Raw genomic sequence first — 25,075 nt, 5'->3', positions numbered from 1 at the left:
GGGATTGAAAAATCCCCGCCTCCAGAAAACGCTGCCTCTGATTGGCTGAGCGCTGTGACCAATCAGAGGCAGTGCTCAGCCATTCATTGACTGACAGCTGTGGCAGGGGATTCTTTCGTCCCGCAGTCCCCTCCAGACGGTTCACGCATTTTCCTCATAAGCGAGGAGCACATTTTTTTCGCGCACATAGGCGCACAAAAAAACACGCTTGTCTGAATGAGGCCTGAGGTTTGATTTGCCTTCCTCTGGATCAGTTTGATTGTACTTGTATGTCTTTTCTTCAACTTAAGTAGCCATGAAACTATGAAAAATCAACACAACAATCCTAAAAATATAATAACTCTATCATCACCAGGTACTTGCTTAGCAAAAGCAGTAAATACACTTACTAATGTATCTTTTTACTGAGATTCCCTTAAGAGGAGCTATCACAAATTAGGAAATCATTGTCAGCCCTGTAACTGTCTTAGGGCCTGTACACATCAATATTAAAGGTTTCATTTGGAACCTCCGTTGCTGAATTCCGTAAAAAAAATAGCATGCTGTGCTATTTCATCCTGTAAAATGCTGGAAGCCTGGCCATACACCAAATAAACCTCATTATAGTCATCTGGGTCCGTTTGGTACCATTCAGTTTTATCATATGGCTGTTCTGTTTGGCCACTGGGTTCCATTGTCCTGCTGTCATAATGGAGCAGGAAAATGCAACCCATAGCATTAAAGTGAACTAGCGCTAATACTGAATGAGCTATACCGCCCTTCTTATAAACCCTGGTTCTTTTCTCAGCAATTATACCTCAAGCAATTAACATTGCTTCCATTTTCTAACTAGCATTTTCTAACACTTTTTTTATTTATCAGCCCCGTCATCTCGTGCCGGGCCCTCGCGAGAGAGATACGCTCTTTATAGACACTATTAACTCTGGCTTATAGATGTATGCCATAGACAGAGGACAATTTCTACTGTAAAGTATATGAAAATGGATTATATAAGCCAGATAACCTTTCTAGGTTATAATCTATCTCTTAAATATTGGTGCCATATAAGAAGAGAAAAGCTGAGGATTTTGCTGAGAGAAGTTGGCAATAAAGGGACTTCCAGCTATTCCTGACCATTAAAAGTCCAGCAGAAAAGGAAGTTGGTTTGCAAATAATCTAGCATGGCTCGAGGGACAGAAATCTTTAAAACCAGTAAACTCTTGGTAAAAGGCAGTTTTAGGGGGGTTACATGTAAAGCATGCTCAAGAAAAGACCTAATTAAGCACCACTAGTGGCTCAATGGAATGGATAAAAACATGGGAAGATGGAGCAGTTTTGGAAAATGTCTATTCAGAAGGCATCTGATGTGTAGCCCACTGCTGCACTTGCGCCAAGAAGATAACATGCTGGGCTAAAAAGAGGAAATTGTGTTTGAAGGTTCTCTTGGCCAACATATTTGCCCTTTGAACAATACTACCAATACATACAGTGTATTATTCTAATTATCTCCCAGAAATAACTTTTAGGAATACTTGCAATAATACGATTTGTCGTCCTTTTGTACTTGTTACAGTTAAAACATATTCTTCTTATTAATGTCAGCATGATACAATTTTGGAAGCTGTATTTTGCTAGTCAGTAATTTATTATCAAAATGCCCTTGCAGTATGGCACTGGTTTTGAATTGCGTTTTTCAGTGCTAAAAGGACAGGTTCATAATTTAACTTTGTTCCTCCTTGTTTTATTTTATTACTTTGGAAAATGAGACATTCAAGGACAAATCACTATGATATTTCAAAGGAGCACAATTTTCCATTTTATTATGTAATTACATTACAGATGTGGGAGGAAGCAATATCCCTGTGCAAACAATTGGCAGACCAATATGAGATGGAAATCTTTGACTATGAACTACTGAGCCAGTGTTTGGTAAGAAGTTTTGATTTAACACCAACTTTGTACTATCAGACCATATAAAAATAAGTGTATTTACTGTAGTACAAACCATATGTATCATCACTCAAACAATCCCTCATTATTATGTCTTTTCATATAAAATAAGGTAAGGCATTTTTACTCCTGCGTTGACAAAATTGCATTCATTCAAAATAGATAGTAATGCTATATGGAAGTGATACGTTTATTGTGACCTACCAAGAGAAGGGGGCATTCTGAAGATCAAAAGTATGGATCTTAAAGGGGTGTTGACATCTCAGACATTTTTGGCATATCCACATAATACCCCATAAATTTACACCCTTTTTGGGCCCTACATTACCCCTTTCTTTTCACTTCCACTACCTGAGATGGATGGGTTCATGGAAAGAGTCAAACCGTCTATTCTAGACTGTAGATTTTTTCTGTAACTCTCATAGAAGTGAATGAAAGTTAAGAAACAACCTTTACGCCTCTTAGAAGTAATGTAAATAGGGTATCTTGCTGTACTACACTGTTTTTGTAAATCCCATGCACTTCTATGGGAATTACAAAAACAGTGTAGAACTGCTGTTTCCATAATCTTGACCAACAGTAGCCACGACATACAGACAGGTATTCCATCCGAGCCATGATTGGCTGAGATTGGAATTTACCTTTAACAAATAGAAGAATATTGGTAAGGCTCTTTTATTTCCCACGCAAAAGCTGAATAGACTGATAGGAATTGTAGCACATTTGACTGTGAAAAGTATTTGGTAAACAGCAGGTTTTCAACTGGCTTCTAGAAACAAGTATATTTCACTTCACTGACAAGCACAGCTCTTGAAAATAGTTGAAGACTGAAACACATGCAATATTAGAAAGTTACATTACCTCCTTCTTTGCTCTTCTCTTGTCTGCTCTTCATATAAATATCTAGAAGATTTCCCCCATAGTCTAGAATTCGTTACACTTAATGATTAGAGATGAGCGAACGTACTCGGATAAGCACTACTCGTCCGAGTAATGTGCTTTATCCGAGTATCTCGCCGCTCGTCCTGAAAGATTCGGGGGCCGCCGCAGCTGACAGGTGAGTCGCAGCGGGGAGCGGGGCAGAGCGGGCGGGAGAGAAGGAGAGAAAGATCTCCCCTCCGTTCCTCCCCGCTCTCCCCTGCAGCTCCCCGCTCCGCAGCGCGTCCCGAATCTTTCAGGACGAGCGGGGAGGTACTCGGATAAAGCACATTACTCGGACGAGTAGTGCTTATCCGAGTACGTTCGCTCATCTCTATTAATGATCAAACTTTCTCCTACCTTCGAAAACTTCAAAACCAACTTAAAAACTCCCCTCTTCGGAAAAGCCTACACTCTGCAGTACAATAACCCTACTACTGCTACACTACCACTTGAGCAGCTTGTACCTTCTTCACCTACTGTCTTCTATTTCCTTCCTTTATAGATCGCAAACCCTTGTAGACAGGATCCTGTTATCTAATATAACTTAAAGCCTCCTTTCTTAAGCCCCATTTATACGGGATGATTATTGCTCAAAATTTGCTCAAACTAAATCTTTTAAGTGATAATCGTTGCGTGTAACTGCTACCATCGTTTGCTTTTCAGCTGACAATGATTTTATGTTGAGTTTAAAATCCATGGTTCGGACGGGCAGCTGATAGCAGGGACCACATGCTGTTATTCTTCCCGGGAGCACTGATAACCTTGTTTTCAGCTGCAGTCCCATGGCAGAAGAAAGGGGCTGTATGCAGATAACAGACCACCTGCTGCTCTCTGCATACAGCAAAGGGAGGCTCATTTACATGCAAATTAAGCTGCTAATGGGCATTAGTGGCCATTAGCAACTTATGCAAAATGATCGCTCAAACTGTCATTCTCCCTATCTTTTGAAGGAATTTTGAGCGATCATTTTTGCATGTAAATGAGGCTTTATGTACAGTGTCCAGGCATTAATGGCACTTTAAAATAAATAATCCCTTTGGGATTATTTGCATAAAATCAAAAATCCCACTTAAAGGGGTCATCTCTTGAAAGATTCTGGGGACTATATATTTTGGAGATCTGACTGGTACCACCATTAGGATAAAAGTAAGAACACAAAAGTGCTTTACCGCTTTGTATTCTGATGGCTACACATGGCTTTTTCTCAATGGCCATATGAAGATTTACTATGATGCACTAATAAAAGACAGAACGAATGTGCCTAATTTGCTTATACTAGTGAGAGGATAATGGTGAGGTCTGTAGATAGAACTGCTCCCCTTAAGGCCTCGGTCACACGGGCGTTTTTTCCCGCGATTTGCGGATCGCATGACGGATGCGCATCTGCAAATCGCGTGACCAGGGCTAAAAAAAATCGCACAAAAAATCTGCTCCTAGCCGCGTTTCATTAGAAATGGGCCGGAGTAGTGCAGCGCTGTCCAGCACATTGAATTCAATGGAGCCGGCAATACAGCCGGCTCCATTGAAATCAATGGGCTGCGGGCGATCTCACGATGAATTTTTCGGAAGGGCTTAAAAATATAAGCCCTTCCCTGAAATTCATCCAGAAATGTGTAAAAAGTAAAAAAAAATATATACTCACCTTGTCCCGGCAGACGGAGTTCAGCCGCGGCCGGCCGGCAGTTCTCCTGAACTGCTGTGAGTAGTATTCAGCAGCCGGGGATTTAAAATCCCCGCCTGCTGAATGAGCTGCCTCTGATTGGTCCCTGCTGGAGACCTGCCTCTGATTGGAGAACTACCGGCCGGCCGTGGCTGAACTCCTTCTGCCGGGACAAGGTGAGTATATATTTTTTTTTACTTTTTACACATTTCTGGATGAATTTCAGGGAAGGGCTCATATTTTTAAGCCCTTCCCGAAAATTCATCGTGCGATCGCCGGCAGCCCATTGCTTTCAATGTAGCCGGATGTATTGCCGGCTCCATTGAATTCAATGGGCAAACATCATTCTTCTCTGCCACAGCTGTTACAGCTGTGGCAGAGGAGAATGATTTGTCTAGTATATGTTCTCAATGGGGTTGGTGCTGCTGCCGCCCGCCCCATTGAGCGCATATAGAGAAGAGAACAGGAATCGCAGATCGCAGATAGGTGCGATCTGCGATTTCTGTTCTATAATTTATCGGACAAGCGCATAAAAAGTGCTCATGTGTCCGATACCATTGCAAAGCAATGGTTTTATAAAATCACACATCGCATGCGCATGCGCAGATCGCACGGAAAATTGCCCGTGTGACCGAGGCCTAAAACCCATGGAAAACACAGTACTGGAAAGTAAAGTAATTCTGGCGACTGCCTTTTCCTCCAGGAAGGTAAGCCCTAGACCAGTATTTTAGGCTACCACATGGTGTTTCTAATGTACTGGTCTATTACCTATAATGGCCATCCATCCAACAACATAGAGTGGCACAACCCTTTTCTATTGCCACTGTCACTTTGTTCTAGTGACTGATGGAAGTCACAGCTACAGTGCTGATGAGCTATAGGTAACATGTCACTGTGATATCCTACTAATTGATGAAACAACCCCTTTAAAACTAATGTATCTTCAGAAAACGACCTATTGTTTGATTCAACTTTTTATGTTAACCATATTTCTTTAAAAAAGCTTGTTTTTTGTAATTTCCCATGTCATTATCGATATTTAAAAATAAACCTGATATCTTGCAGTTTTCACTGGTCACTGAACCTCATAATAAAGTTGTACAGAGATCCGTCCTCATTAGTCATCTGATTATCACCACAGGCAGAATTACAAAAAAGTTAACACCTCTATTATGAGGCAAGAATCAGATAACACAGGTTCCACCAGTCACAGCAGGTGATGGTCACAGTTCACCTCCTTCCTCACCCTGCATAATGACTTCGCAGGTCACAGAGCATGCACACAAAACTCTCCCATGGGAGTCAATGAGCCCCCACCAGACTACAGGTTTCTATAGTCTTTGTGGCTGCTGTAAAGTGAATTTCTGAACTAGTGTTAACAGAGCACAGCTAGTGCATTATGGCAGCCTCCATAATTATGTCCAGCAAATTGAATTAAAAAACCTACAATAAAGAAATAGATAAGAGATTCAGTGTCTGCTTTTAATTAGTAAATAAAAATCTAGAAGACACAATTTCCTTTTGAATTAAGTTTTCAAAGCTCTAAAGATATCGTTTCTTCTTATGAAATTACATATAGTTCTGTTTAAAAGTTTTAGGCAGGTGTGGAAAAAATGCTGCAAAGTAAGAGTTTTTTCAAAAATAGAAGGCGTCTGATTGGTTCCAAATCTAGTAGGACAATAACTGCTAACATCCAGCCGATGTCATTAGCAAATATCGTCAGTGTAAAGAAGAACAAGGAGTCCTGGAAGTGATGATATGGCCCCACAGAGCCCTGATCCCAACATTATTGAGTCAGTCTGGGATTACATGAAGAGACAGAAGGATTTGAGCGAGCCAACATCCACAGAAGATCTGTGGTTAGTTTGGAACAACCTCCCTGCTGAGTTCATTCAAAAACAGTGTGCAAGTGTACCTAGAAGAGCTGCTGCTGTTTTAAAGACAAAGGGTAGCCATACCAAATACTGATTTGATTTAGATCAAAGTAATATATCTAATTATCTAATATATCTTCTATTGTATATATATATATATATATATATATATATATGTACCCACACACACACATATATATATATATATATATATATATATATATATATATATATATATATATATATATATATATCACAATTTAAATGAGAGTATATATGATTTTAGAAACCAACATGACTGGTTTTCATGCATCGTCCTGTTTATCCTTTTCAGAACTTTATAAATCCTTATAGTTACTGCACAATAATTTCAGAGCCTAATCACAAATGCAAAATATTCCAAATGATTGCAATGTTTTTCATATATTTTATTGGCAGACACAGCAAGCAAACTTCTATGAAAACATAATGAAAATTCTTCGTCCGAAGCCTGATTACTTTGCGGTTGGATACTATGGGCAAGGATTCCCAACATTCCTCCGGGTAAATGTTTTATATCCACAATAACTAATTTTATGGCTACCAGTAAAGTTGTGAAATGAATAGACAGATGTAGACATACACAAGAGTCTTAATTTACTGCCATAATGGATAATGTCTGACAAATTAATGTAGTATTGCACTATTTTTTAAAGCGGGAACATGTGTTTGCATACTGGGCTGTCCAAGTGCGAAGCAAATAGTCAAATGTGGTTGTCTCAAGCAAGGTTTCATAATGCCTTAGTGACTGCAAATATGACTTTTTACTGTGGTCACTAAGGATCTTTAAACTTGCTCACATGCCTTTTTATAAAGGTGCATGTTTAACCCAGCATGGGTGTCACATGTCAGGAAGAGCCAGTGCTCCACTTTTTACTGACAGTCGGGCTCCTGCTCTTAACTACAGAGAATGGAAAAAGCTCTGTTTCTGAGAGTATAAGCCTTTCCATGCCACCGTTGGCATATATACAGGGTCTTAGTTGTGACCTGGCCCCTAAACCAGAGGTCCCAGAGACCCATCTTACCACTGTAGTAGCCAGGGCTGCTGTCACTGGGTCTCACCTCCACCCCCACACAACACTCAACTCAACAGCAGCTGCAAATAATCAGGACAAACTTTCTCATTCACAGTGATGGGACTGACTGAACAGCCCCACTCCTTCCCCGAGTGTCCTGAAACTACAGTAAAGGTTGAGGAAAAATTTGGGCTCCACAGTCAGCCCCATCAGCATGTGTGGAGACCCTACAGCTATGTGGGGGCAAAACAGTTTTGTGGGGACACTATGGGGTACTATAATTTTGTGGGGGCACTTCAGCTTTGTATGGGCACAGAGAGGGCACTATAACTTTAGGAAAGAAGAAAATAGTCTTTATAGAGGGAACAGAATGGGAAATTATGACTATGTAGCACTGAGAAGGGTATTGGAGGTAGCAGCATGTTGGAGCTCTGGGTGCGGACCCACTGTGCTAACCAACCAAACCTGGCTTTTAGACCATACCTAGTATTGCTGGCAGCTGACCCGAGTAGTCAAAGGGACTGAAGGAGGGAAAACTCATATGATAACTTGCCCTTATCTAAGCAGGAAGATGGGAAGACCCCTACCTATAAGCAGGGTAGGCGTTCTGATAAGAACGACCCCACGCTGGAACCTTGGGGCTGACTATTCCTGACAAGAAATAGGGACAGTGTACACAAAGCACAGAATAGGATGGACCACCACAGAAACAGGAACGATGCACAGACTGGACAGAAATGGACAGAAGCACAAAGGCTAAAGCATAAGGAAAAGAATAGACAAAATAAACAGATACAGATACTGGATCAAAAGACAGAACAGTCCTGAGACAGGTGACCTAGATATACTTGGTGTCTGAAGCAAACACACATCAATTCTAAGGCAAAGAAGAAGGGTCCCTAGTTCACTTAAATAGGAGATTAATTGCTATTTAAGCTGCAGTTGGGCTGTGAGCACTGAGAGGGGTTAACTCCCTCATTGCTGGTAGAAAATAGAACAAAGGGTAAATTAAGCAGAAGAAGCAGAGCGATACCCGTGTCTGCCTGGTATAGCAAGAGGGCCGCAAATACAGGTAGCAGACCTAACACAGCAGGATAGGAAAAGTGTACAAACACAAGTCATATAGAAGTCTTCATGGTGCTCTGAGCCCAGATAAAGGAGAAGTGGGAAAGCAGATAACAGTAATCAGAGGACACATCACTTGTGGTCACTAGAGGTAACTGCACTGCAATCATTATCACTGCATAGAGCTAGTCTCTTACTATTATGGGGTGACTGCAGTATTTAGAGGTATTTTAGAACCGAGCTGCTGTGTCTAAGCTTGACGTGTTGTAATTGTTGCCTAACAAATATATCTCTGATATAGATGATTTTTGAGGGGCGAACAGGGGAAGTAATACATGTGTATTGAGACTTGTGCCCCTAATCTTTTAAGATTCTAGCAATTTACCTGACTACTAGTGCTGCAATGATGCACCACTTAAAAGACCCAATAATGCAACAGAAAGTTCCAGGTGGACCACAGCCGTCAGCAATGTAGAGCAGAGAGGGGTTCCAAGCCTTTACCTATTCCTCTACATGCCACGATCAATAGCAATCATCGCATGTAAGTGATGACAGGGTGAAGGGGTACCCCTATCACATATTGGCACCCTGCAATGCGATTGTGTCTGCCATGTAACTCAGCTTATTAAACTACTGGGGCCTGTAAGTTGGCAATGTGAGCACATGAGTAGCTCTGGCCAATCAGAGCAGCTAGTAATGTCTTAGACTACCAATGCATACTATTACACCGTGTACATCAGGTAGTAAGCAAAGTGGTGTGGCCATCTTTGTTTGTCCAGGACCGGAGGGCCACTTTAAATTTTGAACATGCCAACTTATGCTGCTGATTTGTTGCAGATTTGTATGCAAAGAGGAAGACTAAATCTATTACCTCTAGATCTGCTGAAAATTTTCAGTTTAAGATCATTTTTTACTCTTCTTCTGCATCTTCACCCTGTTCCATGCAGAGTTTTGCTTACACACCTGCTTGTCTCTATATTTTGGCCTTAAGTGATGACATGCCATATAGACATGTGGCCGATGCAGCCAATCACTGCTGTGATCACATGGGTCAAGACATCATCATTGGAGGCTAGACAGGACTAGTGGAGATGAAAAGACTCAACAGAGCTGGGGGAAGTGCAGAAGATGAGTATCTTTTTTTTTGTTCCCAATCTACAACGGCAAATCTGCACAAAAATGGCGCATACTGTATTTGCCGCTGCAAATCCATACAGATGGATTTTCCACAGTAAATCCCTCCCAAGTGACCATAGACTTAAAGGGATTTTGTCACCAGGTTCATGACGTTTGACGCAGAGATGGGCTCCGAATCACAAAGATGGACCATGCCGGCTTTTCCTCACTTTTGTGTATCGGGAGAGAGCAGTCACTCTACATGCTGCAGTCAGGGAGTGGTCAACACGACCCGTTTCTTTGACTCAAATCTTAGCTCCGAGTCAAACTTCATGAACCCAGTGACAGGATCCCTTTAAAGGGAGAATATGTAGTAATGCAAGCAAGTAATGGAAAACAAGTAAATAGATAAGCAACAGTAAAAAAGTGTATGAGGTTGTCTGGTTTAGAGTGTCTTTTGCACTGCCAGACACCTCAATGAGTTCATGTTAAAGCTGCTTACTATGAGTCCCTGTAGTAGGGCATCGAGTATTCAGTTTATCACCGGGATTCTGCAAAATCTTAGTATCAAAAACCAATTATCACATACAATTTTCAGTTTATAATAAAATAATGGAATAACAACTTATTTTATATTAAATTAGGACCAAGTTTGACCATAACTACTAATGAATTATTGGAAAAGTGCGTATATTTTTTTTCACGCTGCCACCAAAATTCTTAGTATAAGAGAACTTCAGGCGTGCTCTAAAAACGCACCTCTTCAGGGAGGCATATGGCATTCCCTAAACAAACCCCTCTGTACAACGCCTGATAACATGCTCCCTGACCTACTGACTGCAATCCCTGCTAGCCACCATCAACTGCCCCTACAGTCATACCGATTCTGCCATCACACGGCCAAATGTCTGACCATTGTCTGTATATAGAATCTCTCACACTCCATCTCGCCATACGGTGCACATCTCCAGCCCCTTTACCTTCTGTATCACCCCATTACTTGTAGTATGTAAGCTCGTTGGAGCAGGACCCTCACCCATATTGTTTCCATCAGCTGATTACTATGTAACCGCGGTTCTGTAATGTTTGTACTTTTGTCTTTCTGTATTCTTCCTGTCTATGTAAGCGCTGCGGAATATGTTGGCGCTATACAAACGAAGATTATTATTATTATTATTAGTCTATGATATGAAATAATAAACTCAAATTAACTCACCCCTGTAGTAGTCAGGTTATTGATTGACAAGTAGTCTGCATCTCAGCACAGTGGAGGGAGATAAGGATGACCGAAAGACAACATATGGCTAGTTAACATTAAAATATAGTCACACTTACACAGAGATATCCCACAAGGTAATGCTAATAATTGTTTGATAATAAAATATTCATTATTCCATAAATATTTATATTTGCAGAACAAGGTGTTCATTTATCGTGGAAAAGAATATGAGCGGAGAGAAGATTTTTTGGCACAGTTGATGACCCAGTTCCCTTTTTCAGAGAAGCTGAACACTACCTCGTCCCCTGGCGAAGATATCAAGAACTCAGCCGGACAATGTATCCTTCTACGACATTAATGTGCTGCTGCACTGGTAGAACAGAGTCTCTACTTTAGACTAATCAGTCAGTTTCTCTCGTAAATCCATTTGATGAACAGATTAAAAGTTCTTTTACATGGGACGGTCTGTCGGACACAAGATGCCCAACAGGTTGCCCCAACGATAATCATTCCTGTGCTTTTACACGGGTACAATTATTGCTAGTCAATGAAGGTGGGGGGGGGGGGGGATTGTTCCAGCCCACCCACCTACAGTCACAGTAACCAGGAAGGTGATTCATTGTTTGGTTTTCTGCATTCAAAAACTGAACGATCAATGAGAAGCAAACAACTTCTCATTCATTGCACATGGGTGGATGTATTTACACTGAATGATAATTTTTCAGATTCTCGCTGGATCGCGGGAACTTGAATGATTATCGGCCCATGTAAAAGCACCTTTAGGGAGAATTTTTCAAGTGCTGTGCTTGCAGAATTTCTTGAAAAAGTCTCAAATTTTTGTGTGAATTGAATTTGGCTCAAAAATTTCTGCCATTTTACAGTTTTATTCTTCTCACTCTACTTTTCCAAAAGGAAATGGGGCTTGGTTTGAGTGCCATGAAGTTTTCAGATGGATCTAGGAATTGAGAAACATTTGTCACAATCTTATTCCAGTAAGTGGGAATAAGGGAATACATCTCTAGACATATTTAAAGCTGCAACTAATTTATCATCAGTATGTGACAGTGCAAAACTGACTTTAAAAAACCCTTCATAACCAACTCATCCTTTAGGGTATGTCCACACTAACGGATTTGCTGTAGATTTTCCACAGCAGAAAATCCATAGAAAATCAACAGTGGAAAATGGTGCAAATTTTGAAGTGGATTTTGGTGTCATGCAGATTTGTTGTGGATTCCACCCCTTACTTTCTGAAATTCAGCTGAAAAATTTAAATCTGTAGTCGATCTACACTGTAAAATATCTCTGCAGCACATGAATGGGAGTTCTACAATACTGTACTTCAAATGCTGAGAATTTTCTGCAGTTAAATCCACTGAGGAAGATCCACAGCATTTCTGACTCGTGTGAGTTTACTCTTAGGTCTCATTCATATGGCATTAGAACTGTTAGATTTATGTTGCAGTGTTCTAACATGGATCTAATACTTCAATCTGTGTTAAAACTTCAAGGCTGAGCCTCAAAGTTCTGCTGTGGATTTGGATGTGGATTTACATAGCTGCTATCACACAGTTATAACAGGAGATCGCAGTTCATTCTCCTGACTGTATACTTATAGTCTGCAGTTTATGTAGGTGAATACAGATTATAATTGCAGTGTCCTCCCTGCAGGCAGAGATGGTACAGGCTGTAGCTCCTCATGGGATGTTGTGTTGATGCATCATGGGATTGATAGCGCAGACTAGTGAAAGAGAAAGCAGAGCTAAATCTCAGCATCCAAATGGTGCCTGATAACTATTATAAGCATTAGACAGGAGGCAGCACTGCATGAAAAAGACTGCAGTATATGTAGGAGATGTCTAGAGTGTGACAGGCAATCAGACGAGGGGTACAGGTATGGAGAAATGTGTTTTTGCTGCGCTGGCCCTTTAAGGATTTTCTTTTTAAACACTACTAAATATTTTCACAACAGTAGCGTTCTTGGCTCTACCAGCAGAACCGCCTGATACAGATATAGTAGTTGAATGCTTTAGAGGAAACTTCTAATGAAGGACTTTTAGGGCATATAAATACAGTATGTCAACCAGACACATGTCGTGCATCGAATATGTCAGGTAGACACAATTCTTAAAAGTCAGACCAGTCATGTTCTGATAGCTGAGATTCTCACTAAGATTGAAAAGGTCATTCACTATTTTCAGTACAGAGGTGACTGCACAAGAGTAATGTCTCTGCATGGAAATAAACAGATGTGTTCTCTCTCTTATGGTTCCATATCCCCATTTATTTCTAGTCTGTAGTCAACTCTATCCGTTGCATCTTTATAGCGATTACCTTTAGTGGCGGCCAAGGTGCCTATGTGATGCCCACTTGTCTATAGATTAGCTGCATATTTATTAATCAGTTTACATTAGTTTTTGGCGTAAACTAAGCCACAAAAAGTCACAAATTAATTAAAGACAGACCATTTCCCCGACCAGTAAACCATACCAGCTCTTACAGATTTTGGTGGTTTTCGCTGAAGAAGTGAAATTTTGGCACCATGCTTGCCAGAAATTTGGATAGTCGGTATGGTTTAATTAGAAAAGGCACCCAAAATGTGTCAAATTTAATAAGACGCGTGTGTCTTTTAATAAGTTTGGCAAAATTGAATCCAGTATTTTTTTTTTAGACTTGACATATGAAGCGCCATACTTAATAAATATGCCCCATTGTGTTGTCTAGTGCTAATTATACTGGCCATTAATTACGAGCCTTGTGCCCATTAAATACCAGCAATAGTGTTACAATATTACATAATTAAAACCTGCTCCATGCTCCAACACTACTCTCTTAAACTGAAAGGAAGTGACATGGGAGAAACTATTTAGGGGCCAGACATATGTCATTGCTGCACTAAGATCATTATCCGCACTTAAAGACCGGCACAGGCATAAGAGCAACCAGCTGGGCATGAATTATCTATGCCTGACCACTTTTGCCAACAGATGTTTCTGAAGTGCTACGATAGACGGTACATGCATAGCGGGCCTTATTCCAGAAGGGTCTATAAGGACTGGTGGCAAGTAGGAGAATCTGTGTGAATGCATGTCCGTACAAATCTGTACATATGATATATTCGTATATATATATATATATTGGTAGCTGATAATCACAAAGTTTTTGTCATTTACCAGGGAAGGCCAATATTTGTAGGGGCCAGGGTGCTGGTCTTGCAAGATTTTGCAAATGTTTGACTTTTGATGAAACTGGACATATCTGACATTTATACTCTGTTAAGGCAATCTTCGGGGTAACGGGATAATTATGGCTCAAATTCTTGCTGGAAACAACACATTTCAGCCATAATCATTTTATGTCCATGTGGCCACTGACAGGGCACTGAGCGATAAATTGCTCACCTATCAGAGTTGCTTGGTTTTAAGCTGAAGTAAAAACCAAGTGACTATCGGACCGAGTAAACAGAAGCAACTCAATGTTTGAGCAACTCCTGTTTACTGAAACAGGTTGCCACAGGAGGTGGTGAATTCTCCTTCAATGCAAGTCTTCAAACAGAGGCTACACAGACATCTGTCTGGGATGATTTAGTAAATCCTGCATTGAGCAGGGGGTTGAACCCGATGACCCTAGACGTCCCTTCCAACTCTAACATTCTATGATTCTATGATTTCAGCCTGACCTCAAATATTTTACTCCTTTCTAAAGAAGCTTTTGATCAGTGAATAAAGTATTTCTGCATTCTGAAGAGATTGCAGGGCACATTTATTTAAAATTGTATACTTGCAAGAAAAAGTATGTGAACCCTTTGTAATTACCTAATAAATTGTGGGTTGATTGTTAGCTAAGTCACAATTATAGACAATCACAACCAAAGTAAGGTAATAATGTACAAACAGTTGTACCATTCATGTAGTTAATTGAGTACGCTGAGTAAACATTCACAATACAGGGAGAAAAAGTAAGTGAAGCCTTGAATGCAATAACACATACATCCTTTAGGGACCTTTCCCACAATGCATCCAAATCCGCAGCTGCAGAATTCCATGCTAAAATCTGCAGGTCTAAGGCCTCTTTCACACGAGCGTCATCTTGTTGCTTAGTTAGCTGCGCTAAAAGACGTGCAAATGGAGCACAAAATCGCATGAACGAAGAACAGCTGTGACCAAGTCGCGGCAATTCTTCATCATTTTTCACCGCTGGCTGTGCTTTCTTGCAGTGAACTGACGCCGCAGCCCTGAAATCCCTCGGTTGGCAGAACAACTTAAATCACTTTAAATGCCTCACTAGAGGCACTTGTCATTGTTTAACAGTGTTAGCCACTGCTAAACTCCCTCCACCTCCCTTTTTCGACTGGCTCCCATAGGAGTCTATGGAGTTTCCTGCTTTGTACTGTCAAAAGATAGGAGAAGTCGGATGTTGAAATAATGCACCTGTGCACTATCTTTTGCGGCGCAATTTTTTTTGGCGCATCAAAAATCGTTCATCTAAAGGAACCTATGGGAAACCATTGGTTCCAATAGGTGCAACTTTTTTGATGCACTTACTTTTCGGCAAAATGTTGCTCGTGTGTAAGAGGCCTAACTGTGGATTTTGATTCAGAATTACAGCAGCTTTTAAGCCATTTTCAATTCCATATCAAAATCCACAGCTAGCCTGCAGAATTAACTGCAGTTTGCGGTTAGTTGTACATGCGTCCTAATTCCGGCTCATGTCAAAGTCTCTTAATTACCTCCACCAAATGTTTCCTGTAGCTGCAGATAAAATTTGTACAACTTTGAAAAGGAATTATAGACCATTCCTCCCTGCAAATATGCTTCAGTTCATCAGTATTTCTGGGATGCTCATAAAAGGCATGAACAATACAACTGTTTGTTTGTTATTAGTTCAGTTAGATTTTATTTGTCTAGAATTATAACAAAGATAACAATCAGACCGGATTTTATAAGTAATAAATGCACATATTCAGATCATTTGAAAGGGTTTCCCTACATTTGCAATGGTCTCACATGAACAGAATAGAATAACTTCTAATGCTTGTAGCGTTCAGCTTTTGGAATGCAACAGGAATGTTTTTTTTTCCTTTCCTTTTAATATCGTCCTGTATTGTCTTCCACAAAAGCACATGATCAATGGTTTTTAGAATGACAGTGCATTAGCTTAATTACTACTTCATGATCACACAATTAGGGAGACATATATATGCCCACGCATTTATTTAGCGGAGAAGAAGATTCCCCTTAAAATAAACAAGTATTCAATTATTTCCTCTTGTCCAGCGCTGCGATAAGCAAAGCAAACATTGACACCGGGCATTTTATCACCAAATACTTCATTAAATGTAACTTTATGGTCTGTTCAGGGTGATTTATGAAACCTGAGTGAAGACTAATTGAGCAGATAGTAAAAGCATACACGTACTAAATTAATATTCAAGGCAATCTCTAGAGAGCAGTCCCTGGGCTTTATTTATGTCAGGGAAAAGCAATTATTTTGTGCTCGTTACCCAAGGTAAAGAAGGATAAGATCTCAGCAGGACTTGTGTGATACATAAAGTTGGTAATATTGTTCAGACCTTGTACGCCACGTCTTTAAACATAGCTGCAGAACAATAAAATAAGACTTTTTTAGAAAATTTACATCTTCAAAGTGTTCCTATAATTTCCATGGAGAGGCTCAGGTAGCACGCTGAGCGGCACAGTTACTGAGACAACTGTACATCCTTCAAAGAGTCATCTGCACAGGTATAATACTAATAGGACTTATGTACCAGGCTTTTCGAGTGTTCTGAAGTTGGCTCTGCAACTGTACTGCCTGGTGTGCTATCTGCTTCCCCCCTTACCGAGGAGATTGCGGAGTACACTACATGTCTGGACAGCAGATATGGACCATATCATGCTACTAAGTAATTTCCTTTGGGCTACGCCTGATGTCAGCACCTTGGTTCCCCTGGTTTTCACCCTTTAACCCCTCTAATCTGGTCTTAGCTGCAGGCTTCCCAGTCCATTGCCCCAAGAGTAGTCTTGGTTCTGTAGCAGCTGACATGAGCCAGTTAGAAGCACCGCAATGTGGTTCTAGAGCAGTAGGCATAGACATAGTTGATATTCAAAACAGGACAGGCAGACTTATTGAATAACTATGGGACAGGCAAAGTATCAAGGCAGGCAACAAACAGATATATTGTGGTCAAAGTACAAGCTGAAGTTGTGACAAGAGAAGATGGGAGAGTTGGGTGAATCAGGCACAGGTCAAACCAGGATACAACATTGCCTTTGTAGAACCATATAGAGATAATTGTTCAGGCACCCTCCAGTGGGGGTGGGTGTCCTAAATAATTAGGCAGCTGTCTGGATTGGCTGGAGATGGGAAAGCTGGGTGTACATGCTGACCCTTTCAGAGGTGGGCCGAGCGTGTGCACACACCTTATAAGTGACAGAACTCTAGTTAAGCAGTGTCTTCCACAGGTAAGGTGCCACACAACCTACAAAATTCTATTTTCTGACAAGGCAGCAATACATAATCATTACCGCAGCGGTCGTGTCTACTCCTTATTCTTTAGAGATTATAACCCGAGTTTAGGGTTCTATCTCCTAATGTAAGCAATTTACATTGTTTTTTCTGTTATGTGTGCTAGTGTTTACTATTGTTTGTCCTCTTATACTATGTAAAACATTGTTTGTTCTAGCTGTATAGGTATTACATATGTATTGCAGTGTACATTACCATATAAGGCGATGGTGCTATGTAAAAAATAGGAATTCATATTTATATGTTGTATTTCTTGTTCTTTTAAAATGCTCAGATTCTTTTCTGATTTTCACTAAAGTGTATCAAGCCATTACTTCTTAGCAGTTCTATAAAGATGAGACCACTTATTTTACCTTAACCAGTTTGCATTGCAGATATCCAGTGTTTTACAGTGCAGCCGGTGCTGGAGGAACAGCCCCAGTTTAAGAATAAGCCTGTGCCTGATCAGATTATAAAGTAAATACTGAGTCTTATGTAATTTGGTCTGTGGTCCAGTGTTACAGTTGTAACATATTGTAGTAATAGCCCTGATAGCCCTCTGATGATGCAGGACAGCGCTTACAGGAGTTTTCCAGCTGTAAAAAATTGATAACCCGTCCTCAGGATAGATCATCAGGACTCCAACTGATCAGCTGTTCTGACTCACTGCCTCATTGTACATGGCAGGAAGCAGATAGCTCTGTACATTGTGCAGTGGCCCAGCATGATATTGCAGGCAGAGTTCCCAATGAATTGAGCAGGAGTTATGCAGTATCATCCTGGGTCACTGCACAGTACATAGCTATGTGCTTCTTGCTCTGCATACCATGGCAGTGCATTGGCAAACAGAAGATTGGTGGGGGCTTCTGTCCTGAGGATAGATCATCAATTTGTTTTAGCACTGGAAAACCCCTTTTTGTGCTGCTCTATATCAATATGGTGTTCTTAGTAACAGCAACTCTCTAGGCTGATCAGTGGGGGCCCTGAGTGGCAGACCCTCACCAATCAGATATTGATGAGCCCTTTAATACTATTTTTAGCTAGAATATAAATGTCACCAATTGTGGTTACTATGCAAGTAAGAAGCTGTAAGAAGACTGCAGAATGTCAATGGGTAATAATATGATTGAAATTCTGGCTGTAACATCCACGTATCTCTCCCCATCATGTTAGGATTAGTGTGAGTGTCACATAAAGACACTGAGATCAATGCTTCTATGTACTGAAAACCAATGAATTATCTGTGAGACACAAACCAAAGCCTGACTGTTGACTCAAAAGAATTTCTGTATCGTCTTCACAAGGGTCATGGCCAGAGCTGTAACCTGAAGCTCCTGGGCCCCAAGGCAAAACCTGTAACAGGGCCCCCAACTATAATGCTTTATTCATCGTACTGGGCTCCCTATATGGAGAAGAGAGGCCTTATGCCCCCCCCCAAGGCTCCTAGGCCCAGGTGCAATCACATCCCTGCATCCCCTATAGTTACACCAGTGGTCATGACTATTGTACTTGACTGCAGAGAGAGAGAGAGAGGGAGATCTATATCTATCTATATATGTAGATATATATATATATATATATATATATATATATATATATATATATATATATATACACGTCCCTGCTTTCCTGAATATAAGACAGGATTTAGCTTTTTTGTTTAACAAAACTTTTATTGATTTTAGAGAGGTCAAAGTATATATTAATCATGACTTTCAACATTACATTCATGTATTTAGTCAGGGGTAGTCATGAGCGAGCATACTCGCTAAGGGCAATTGCTCGAGCGAGCATTGCCCTTAGCGAGTACCTGCCGCTCGAGAGAAAAGGTTCGGCTGCCGGTGGCGGGTAGGGAGAAGTGCGGGAGAGCGGGGAGGAACGGAGGGGAGATCTCTCTCTCCCTCTCTCCCTCCCCCCCTGCTCACTGCCGCAACTCACCTGTCACCCTTTCCGGCAGCCGAACCTCTTCTCTCGAGCGGGCAGGTACTCGCTAATCATTAATCTGTTGGAGGAGTAGAGGATATACTTGATGGTAAGCTAGATTCCCCTGGGAGGGTCACAGATCTGGCTGTAGAGTTCCATAGACGCATAGTGAGCGGGTATTGGTACCGAGACGACCAGATTTTCTAATATATCGTTTCACGGTCTGAAAGGATAGCCGCCAGTTTCTCGTTGACAGTAATCCATGACCATTTTGTTTTAACTAAATCAACACTAACTGATGTTTTCGTCTAAGAGCGAGCGATTGCTATAGGTGCAGTTAGGAAACAATAGGATGTCCATTTATGAGTATGTTTGGGGATATTAGGAATAGGTTTGTCCAGTAAGGCTTCGTTCAGATGAACGTAGGTTACACGCTGCTACAGCACGTCGTAAACGACGCTGCTGACATGCAGGAATTCTGTGATGAATGAGCTGCTCTGTGGAGCAGCCCGTTCACATGTCCGTGCTGCAAGCAGAGTGCTGCCGTGCCTCCACTAGGGGCCTGTGGTCGACACCATGGACATCACCACGGCACAGAGCTGACAGGTGAGTCGGCCCTCACTGTCCTATCTTTGCGCTGGCAAAAAAAAACTCTGTGTGAGCGCTTCCATAGCACCCTATTGGTTGCTCTAGAAGCGTGGTTTACACGTTGCTGTAGCAGCGTGTAAACCAAGCTAGTCTGAACGAGACCTCAAGCTTCCCAGGATGATTTTTGTAACAAAATATTAGTAATGGAATATATAAGATTGCAGACTTGAATCCAAAACCTGCGGAGCCTGGGGCAGTTTCACCGGATATGTAGAAAGGTTCCCTCACCTCCATATCCCCTAAAACATAGGCCTGACGTCTTTGGATACAGGTTGATGATTATTTTAGGAACAAGATACTAACGCATTAGAAGTTTATACCCTGCTTTTGCAATTCATACGTTAATAGAAAGTTTTAAAGATTGTACTTTTTTACATGCATAGCTGCCTGGACACTATTTAAATTGGCCTTTTTTATTTACTGTAACTAGGGCTTTTTTGGAGTAGGGCTTAGATTCCAAGCATACTCAGAAATCCTGAAAAAAACATGCTAGGGCTTATTTTCAGGGAAACAGGGTATATACACACATACCTAGTCATAGAGAGATGCAGTTGCAATTGCTTGTTGAACTCCCATTTATTTGCACACACATATATATATTTTTGTTCTTACTATTATCTAGTGAATCCATGCACAAAGCCTTCACATGCAATGTGTCACAGTATAGAACCATAGATGCTGTATTACAGATTCATAAAACGAAGATCGGTGTAGTCCTGGGCATGAGGTTTAAGACCAACTGATATTTCACTGAACACAACAATGTACTGTGCTATAACTTGTTATTAGCCATCACTGATATGTGCAGGAAGAAATATTTCACACTTTATGTCCAGTAGACATATATATTGCTGTTACTAAGGAGAACCATTATTTTTCTTCCATAGCTGTCAGTATTTATTTAGCTGAAAAGTTAATGTGATTTCCTTAAAACTATATTGGCATTAGCAAAATGTCAAAAAATGTGACCTATAACATTTACCTCTTGCTCTGTGGTGGATGATATGAAGATAACCTTCTGTTGCAATTACAATTGTTCAATCTATTTCTGGCAGGGGAAAGCATCGAATTAACATTGTGGTTGTTTCTGAGCAAGCTGAAGTTTTTGTCTTTTGACTTTTAAAAAGAGCAGCTATAAAGATGTAAAACAAATTGGCGATTTCTTAGTGTAATTCTCAACCTTTTAATCTGTTAGTATAGAATTTTACAACCACGGTCATCAAAACGATACAGTAGCAAAATAAAGGGATTGCAAAAAGTGCATTTCAAATAACTTGGGCCAGTTTGACATCTGCGTCAGAAGCTCCAGCCAAAGGTTCCATCACAGAGCCGGTTCTAAATACCAAAAGCCACGAAGATAGGCGGAAAGCTGGAGTCCCACTGGCGCTGCTCAGTTCTGTTCAGAGACGGAACAGTTTGGTTGTTGGGATTCCCCTTTCCTGCTCCATTGGGGAACCCCCCCCAAACACAGATGTTAAAATGTCCTTATAGACTTGTCATGGGATTACACATACGGTAACTGTGAACTGTACATACTATACACACACACAGAGCGTGCGCTACCCATAAATAGATAAAAGAACATCAATGTCTCTGCGCCAACTTTAAAATATAATTATTAATTACTAATAAATGCAGGACTTCTTAAATCTTTTCACCTGAGGTCCCATCAGCCAGTGTTAAATTCCGTAACCAAATGAAAAATATTGCATAGCTTCTCTTTTAGGCTGGACACCCACTGGCGTTTTATTCTCTCGCTGCTGCTGCCCTATTGAGAGCAATGGGATGAAGGCAACCCCTGCAGTAATCATTTTCATAGGGGGGGGGGGGGGGCTTGAAATATAAGCCCTATCTCGCAAATCATCCCTAGCTGTAGAAAAATTTTTAAAAATAAAAAATAACTCATCTAGAAGCGCTGTCCAGCTCTTCTCCCCAATCCCCGACAGTCTTCTTCTGTATTCTGGTGGCCCAGACTCCCCACCTCCAGAAATCGCTGCCTCTGATTGGCTGAGCGGTGTGGCCAGTCAAACGCTGCAAGTCCGTTGAGTGCATTTCTTGGGGGGGGGGGGGGGGGGTACTTATATCCTGTGGATGGTACAGCCTCAGAAGTGACTGGTAGCCAACCTCCCTCTGCAACATCAATCTCTGCTATTAGCTCCTTACATTTCACACATTCTCTCTGTGACATCATCAACATGTGCCAATGCGTTGCCATACGCTGGTGTCTGGGCCCACCATGGCCTGCGGCCGGTATTGTGAGCGATAATGCATTACAGTACACAGGTACTGCAATGCATTATCATAGCAAACAGAGCTTTTATTGTTAAAGTCCCCTACAGGGACATTAAAAAAAATTTTAAAAAAACCTTAAACCCCCTTTCTTTCCTCTGTTTGTATAAAAAAAACAATTAAAGCAAATATGAAAAAGCACTTTTTCCTGAACACGAGGAAAAATCACAGCATGCTCTACTTTTGAGTGGATTCCGTGCGGACGGCTTCCATTGAAGTCAATGGAAGCCGTCCGACCCGCGGGCCTTCCACAATTGACATTGCAGAAAGGTTGTGGATTCCGTGTTATCACTAGGCGATGATGTGGGAAAAGCAGGGGTTTTAAAAACAAATCTGTACTGTGCATGTCCGACGACAGGCTGCCCGGACCATACGCAGCACAGAAAAAGAAAATAAATGACAGGTACGCGGGGTCCACATATAGAATCCGACCCGGTCGTGTGCAGCCGGCCTAAGTCATGATTTGAAGATATCTTATAGAGCAGAGGTCCCCAACCACTAGTCCGCGGACCGTGATTGGGCTGTTGGGGGTCTTTTGACGGTCCGCGGCCCCACACCCACCCCGCCCTGACGGGCTATGGAAAAATGGTCTTGCTTGAAGCCGGTCCCTGGTGCAAAAAAGGTTGGGGACCACTGCTATAGAGAAAACATCTATGGCAATGTCTGAGCACTGAAAATAATTACAACACCAGTGCAATACTGAGGAAATCCTCAAAACAGGACCTGTTGGTAACACTTGAGAACAAGAATTGAGAAAGACCGGTCTCTACAATGATGTTATGCCTTTGTGCAAACCGTTTAATGGATACAATTGTACGGCCTGATTGTGTTAGTGATGATGCTTTTCTGGTAGCCATTAGGAATACAATTTACCATTTCCAAGTTGTAACCAAAGATAATGTCATTTTCCATAGACAGGAGGTAATATAAGACAACCTCTCTCCTAAACTTTCATTCTAGAAACAATTAAAACAATACTGGACCTAGTTTGAAGAATATGCTAATTGATTTTCTATAGCTGTGCACTTAACTTGAACAAAGCCCTGAACACAAGGCTATAAAAGCGTAATTTTGTATTTTACAGCTAGCTGAAAGAAATGATATAGGCTAAATTAAAAAGGTATGAAAAATAAGTGTAGGCATTATTCTTATTACTTAATCTATTGTACAAGCTTTCCAGGTGGACACTTTCAATTAATTTGCATACATTTTGCCTGTGAAAGTGTAAGTAGAGTATGCAGAAGTGTGGATTTATGGACATGACTCATTAAAACATTCATAGAGAATGTGATATTGCCCGGGAGATTCTATTCTGCTGTTCATTTTGGCTGATTGTCCTTGATATCTTTTAGCTTTTACAAGTCAAATTATGTGCAGAGATTTCACTATTCAAGACCTGTGAGAAAAGGCTCCATTGATCCTGAGAACGAGTTTGCTGTAAGTATACCCATTTGGCGGATTTTATGTGTTTATAATACTAAAAAGTCATTATTGCATGACAATTGCTTTCATTCTGGATGAAGGTTTGTGAAGAAGAATGTAGAAATGTAACAATAAATCACTTTAAAAATGAATAACCTTTAATTGCTGAAATCTATTACAGGTTTTATTTCTTTTTCTACATGTTTTGCTTTGGATCAATAATATTTAGTGCTCACCGGTACAACAGAAGAAAAAAGGAAAGGCTTGTCCAAATTCTGCACAATTATGTGCGTGATTTATCAAATTTGCTCTGCATATCTAAAGGGAGCGTGTCATAGTGAGCATGCAATCTGATCTGTGGGCAGCCAATAGCCGTCATGGGTGGGCATAATTTGGCATTACATAGCCAGCACAATGTGTGTTTGTACCCTAAACCTATTTTTCTGTTTAACTTAAATACTCCTCTAGAACTAACCTCAGTGAATACATACAGCACCAGAACTAAGTTCATTACACAGATGTGGCACCAGAACTAAGGTCATGACATAAATACAGCAAAATAACATATATATATATATATATATATATATATATATATATATATATATATATATATAGTACTAAAATCACAGAAAGGGAATTATCAAAAAGAAAAAAAATCATAGAAAGCGGCCACATACTCACTGATACATTGATACAAGAGGGCAGGCATATAAACCACATATCCCTCAAACATGCAGAGTCTAGACTCTTGTATCAACGTATCAGTGAGTATGTGGCCTCTTTCTGAGATTTTATATATATATATATATATATATATATATATATAGTACTAGAACCAAGCACATGACATAATACAGCACCAGAAACAATGTCATACCATATATATGGTACTAGAACGAAGCTCATGACATAAATGCAGTGCAAGAATCAAGCTCATAACATAAGTACAGTCCCAGAACCAAACTCATACCATATGTACGACACCAATTTGTGCTATGACACAGTAATACCCTTTTTATGACTACATATAGTATAATGCCCAGCTTTGTGACCCTTAATAGTACCCCCAAGTAGCCTATAGAGAGGTTTGAAAAGTCAATTTTTGCAATACCTCTTTATAAGGTGACATGGACTGGAGAGATAAAAGTTAGAATCTGATTGGTTCCCCTTTGTGGAATCTTTAATTGAATAATTTATTTTATTTTACTCATTGCATTTATTTATTTGTGCCATTTTTTTAGTTGCCATCAATAAATAAATGCATTGTTATTCTAATTCAACTTACATTGATTCTCTTCAGTTATTTTAGCGCTGGAACAAGCATGCTTAACTCACATACCCTCGTGCAATGTTGGAAAGATCCATTTTGCCCCTGAATAAGTATTACTTTGGACACCCTGTATAAACATACATTCATGGAAGGAACATTTAAGGTTTATTAACCTTT

At 40.6% G+C, this 25,075-nt stretch overlaps 1 protein-coding gene across 2 annotated transcripts in view; it reads left to right on the top strand.

Moving 5' to 3' along the window:
* The window catches only part of DOCK2 (dedicator of cytokinesis 2), a 677,690-nt gene that overhangs the window by 595,690 nt on the left and 56,925 nt on the right, over positions 1-25,075 (top strand). For both annotated transcript variants that reach the window (XM_066591098.1, XM_066591097.1), the window contains exons 39-43: positions 1,819-1,908; positions 6,823-6,927; positions 11,036-11,177; positions 17,739-17,820; positions 23,556-23,640. In XM_066591098.1, the coding sequence (XP_066447195.1) occupies positions 1,819-1,908; positions 6,823-6,927; positions 11,036-11,177; positions 17,739-17,820; positions 23,556-23,640 (504 nt within the window). The remainder of the gene's footprint in view (positions 1-1,818; positions 1,909-6,822; positions 6,928-11,035; positions 11,178-17,738; positions 17,821-23,555; positions 23,641-25,075) is intronic.

This window comes from Eleutherodactylus coqui, chromosome 2 (genome assembly GCF_035609145.1).
Source record: "Eleutherodactylus coqui strain aEleCoq1 chromosome 2, aEleCoq1.hap1, whole genome shotgun sequence".
NCBI classification, from domain to species: domain Eukaryota; kingdom Metazoa; phylum Chordata; class Amphibia; order Anura; family Eleutherodactylidae; genus Eleutherodactylus; species Eleutherodactylus coqui.
This window is presented reverse-complemented; position numbering and strand designations above follow the sequence as displayed.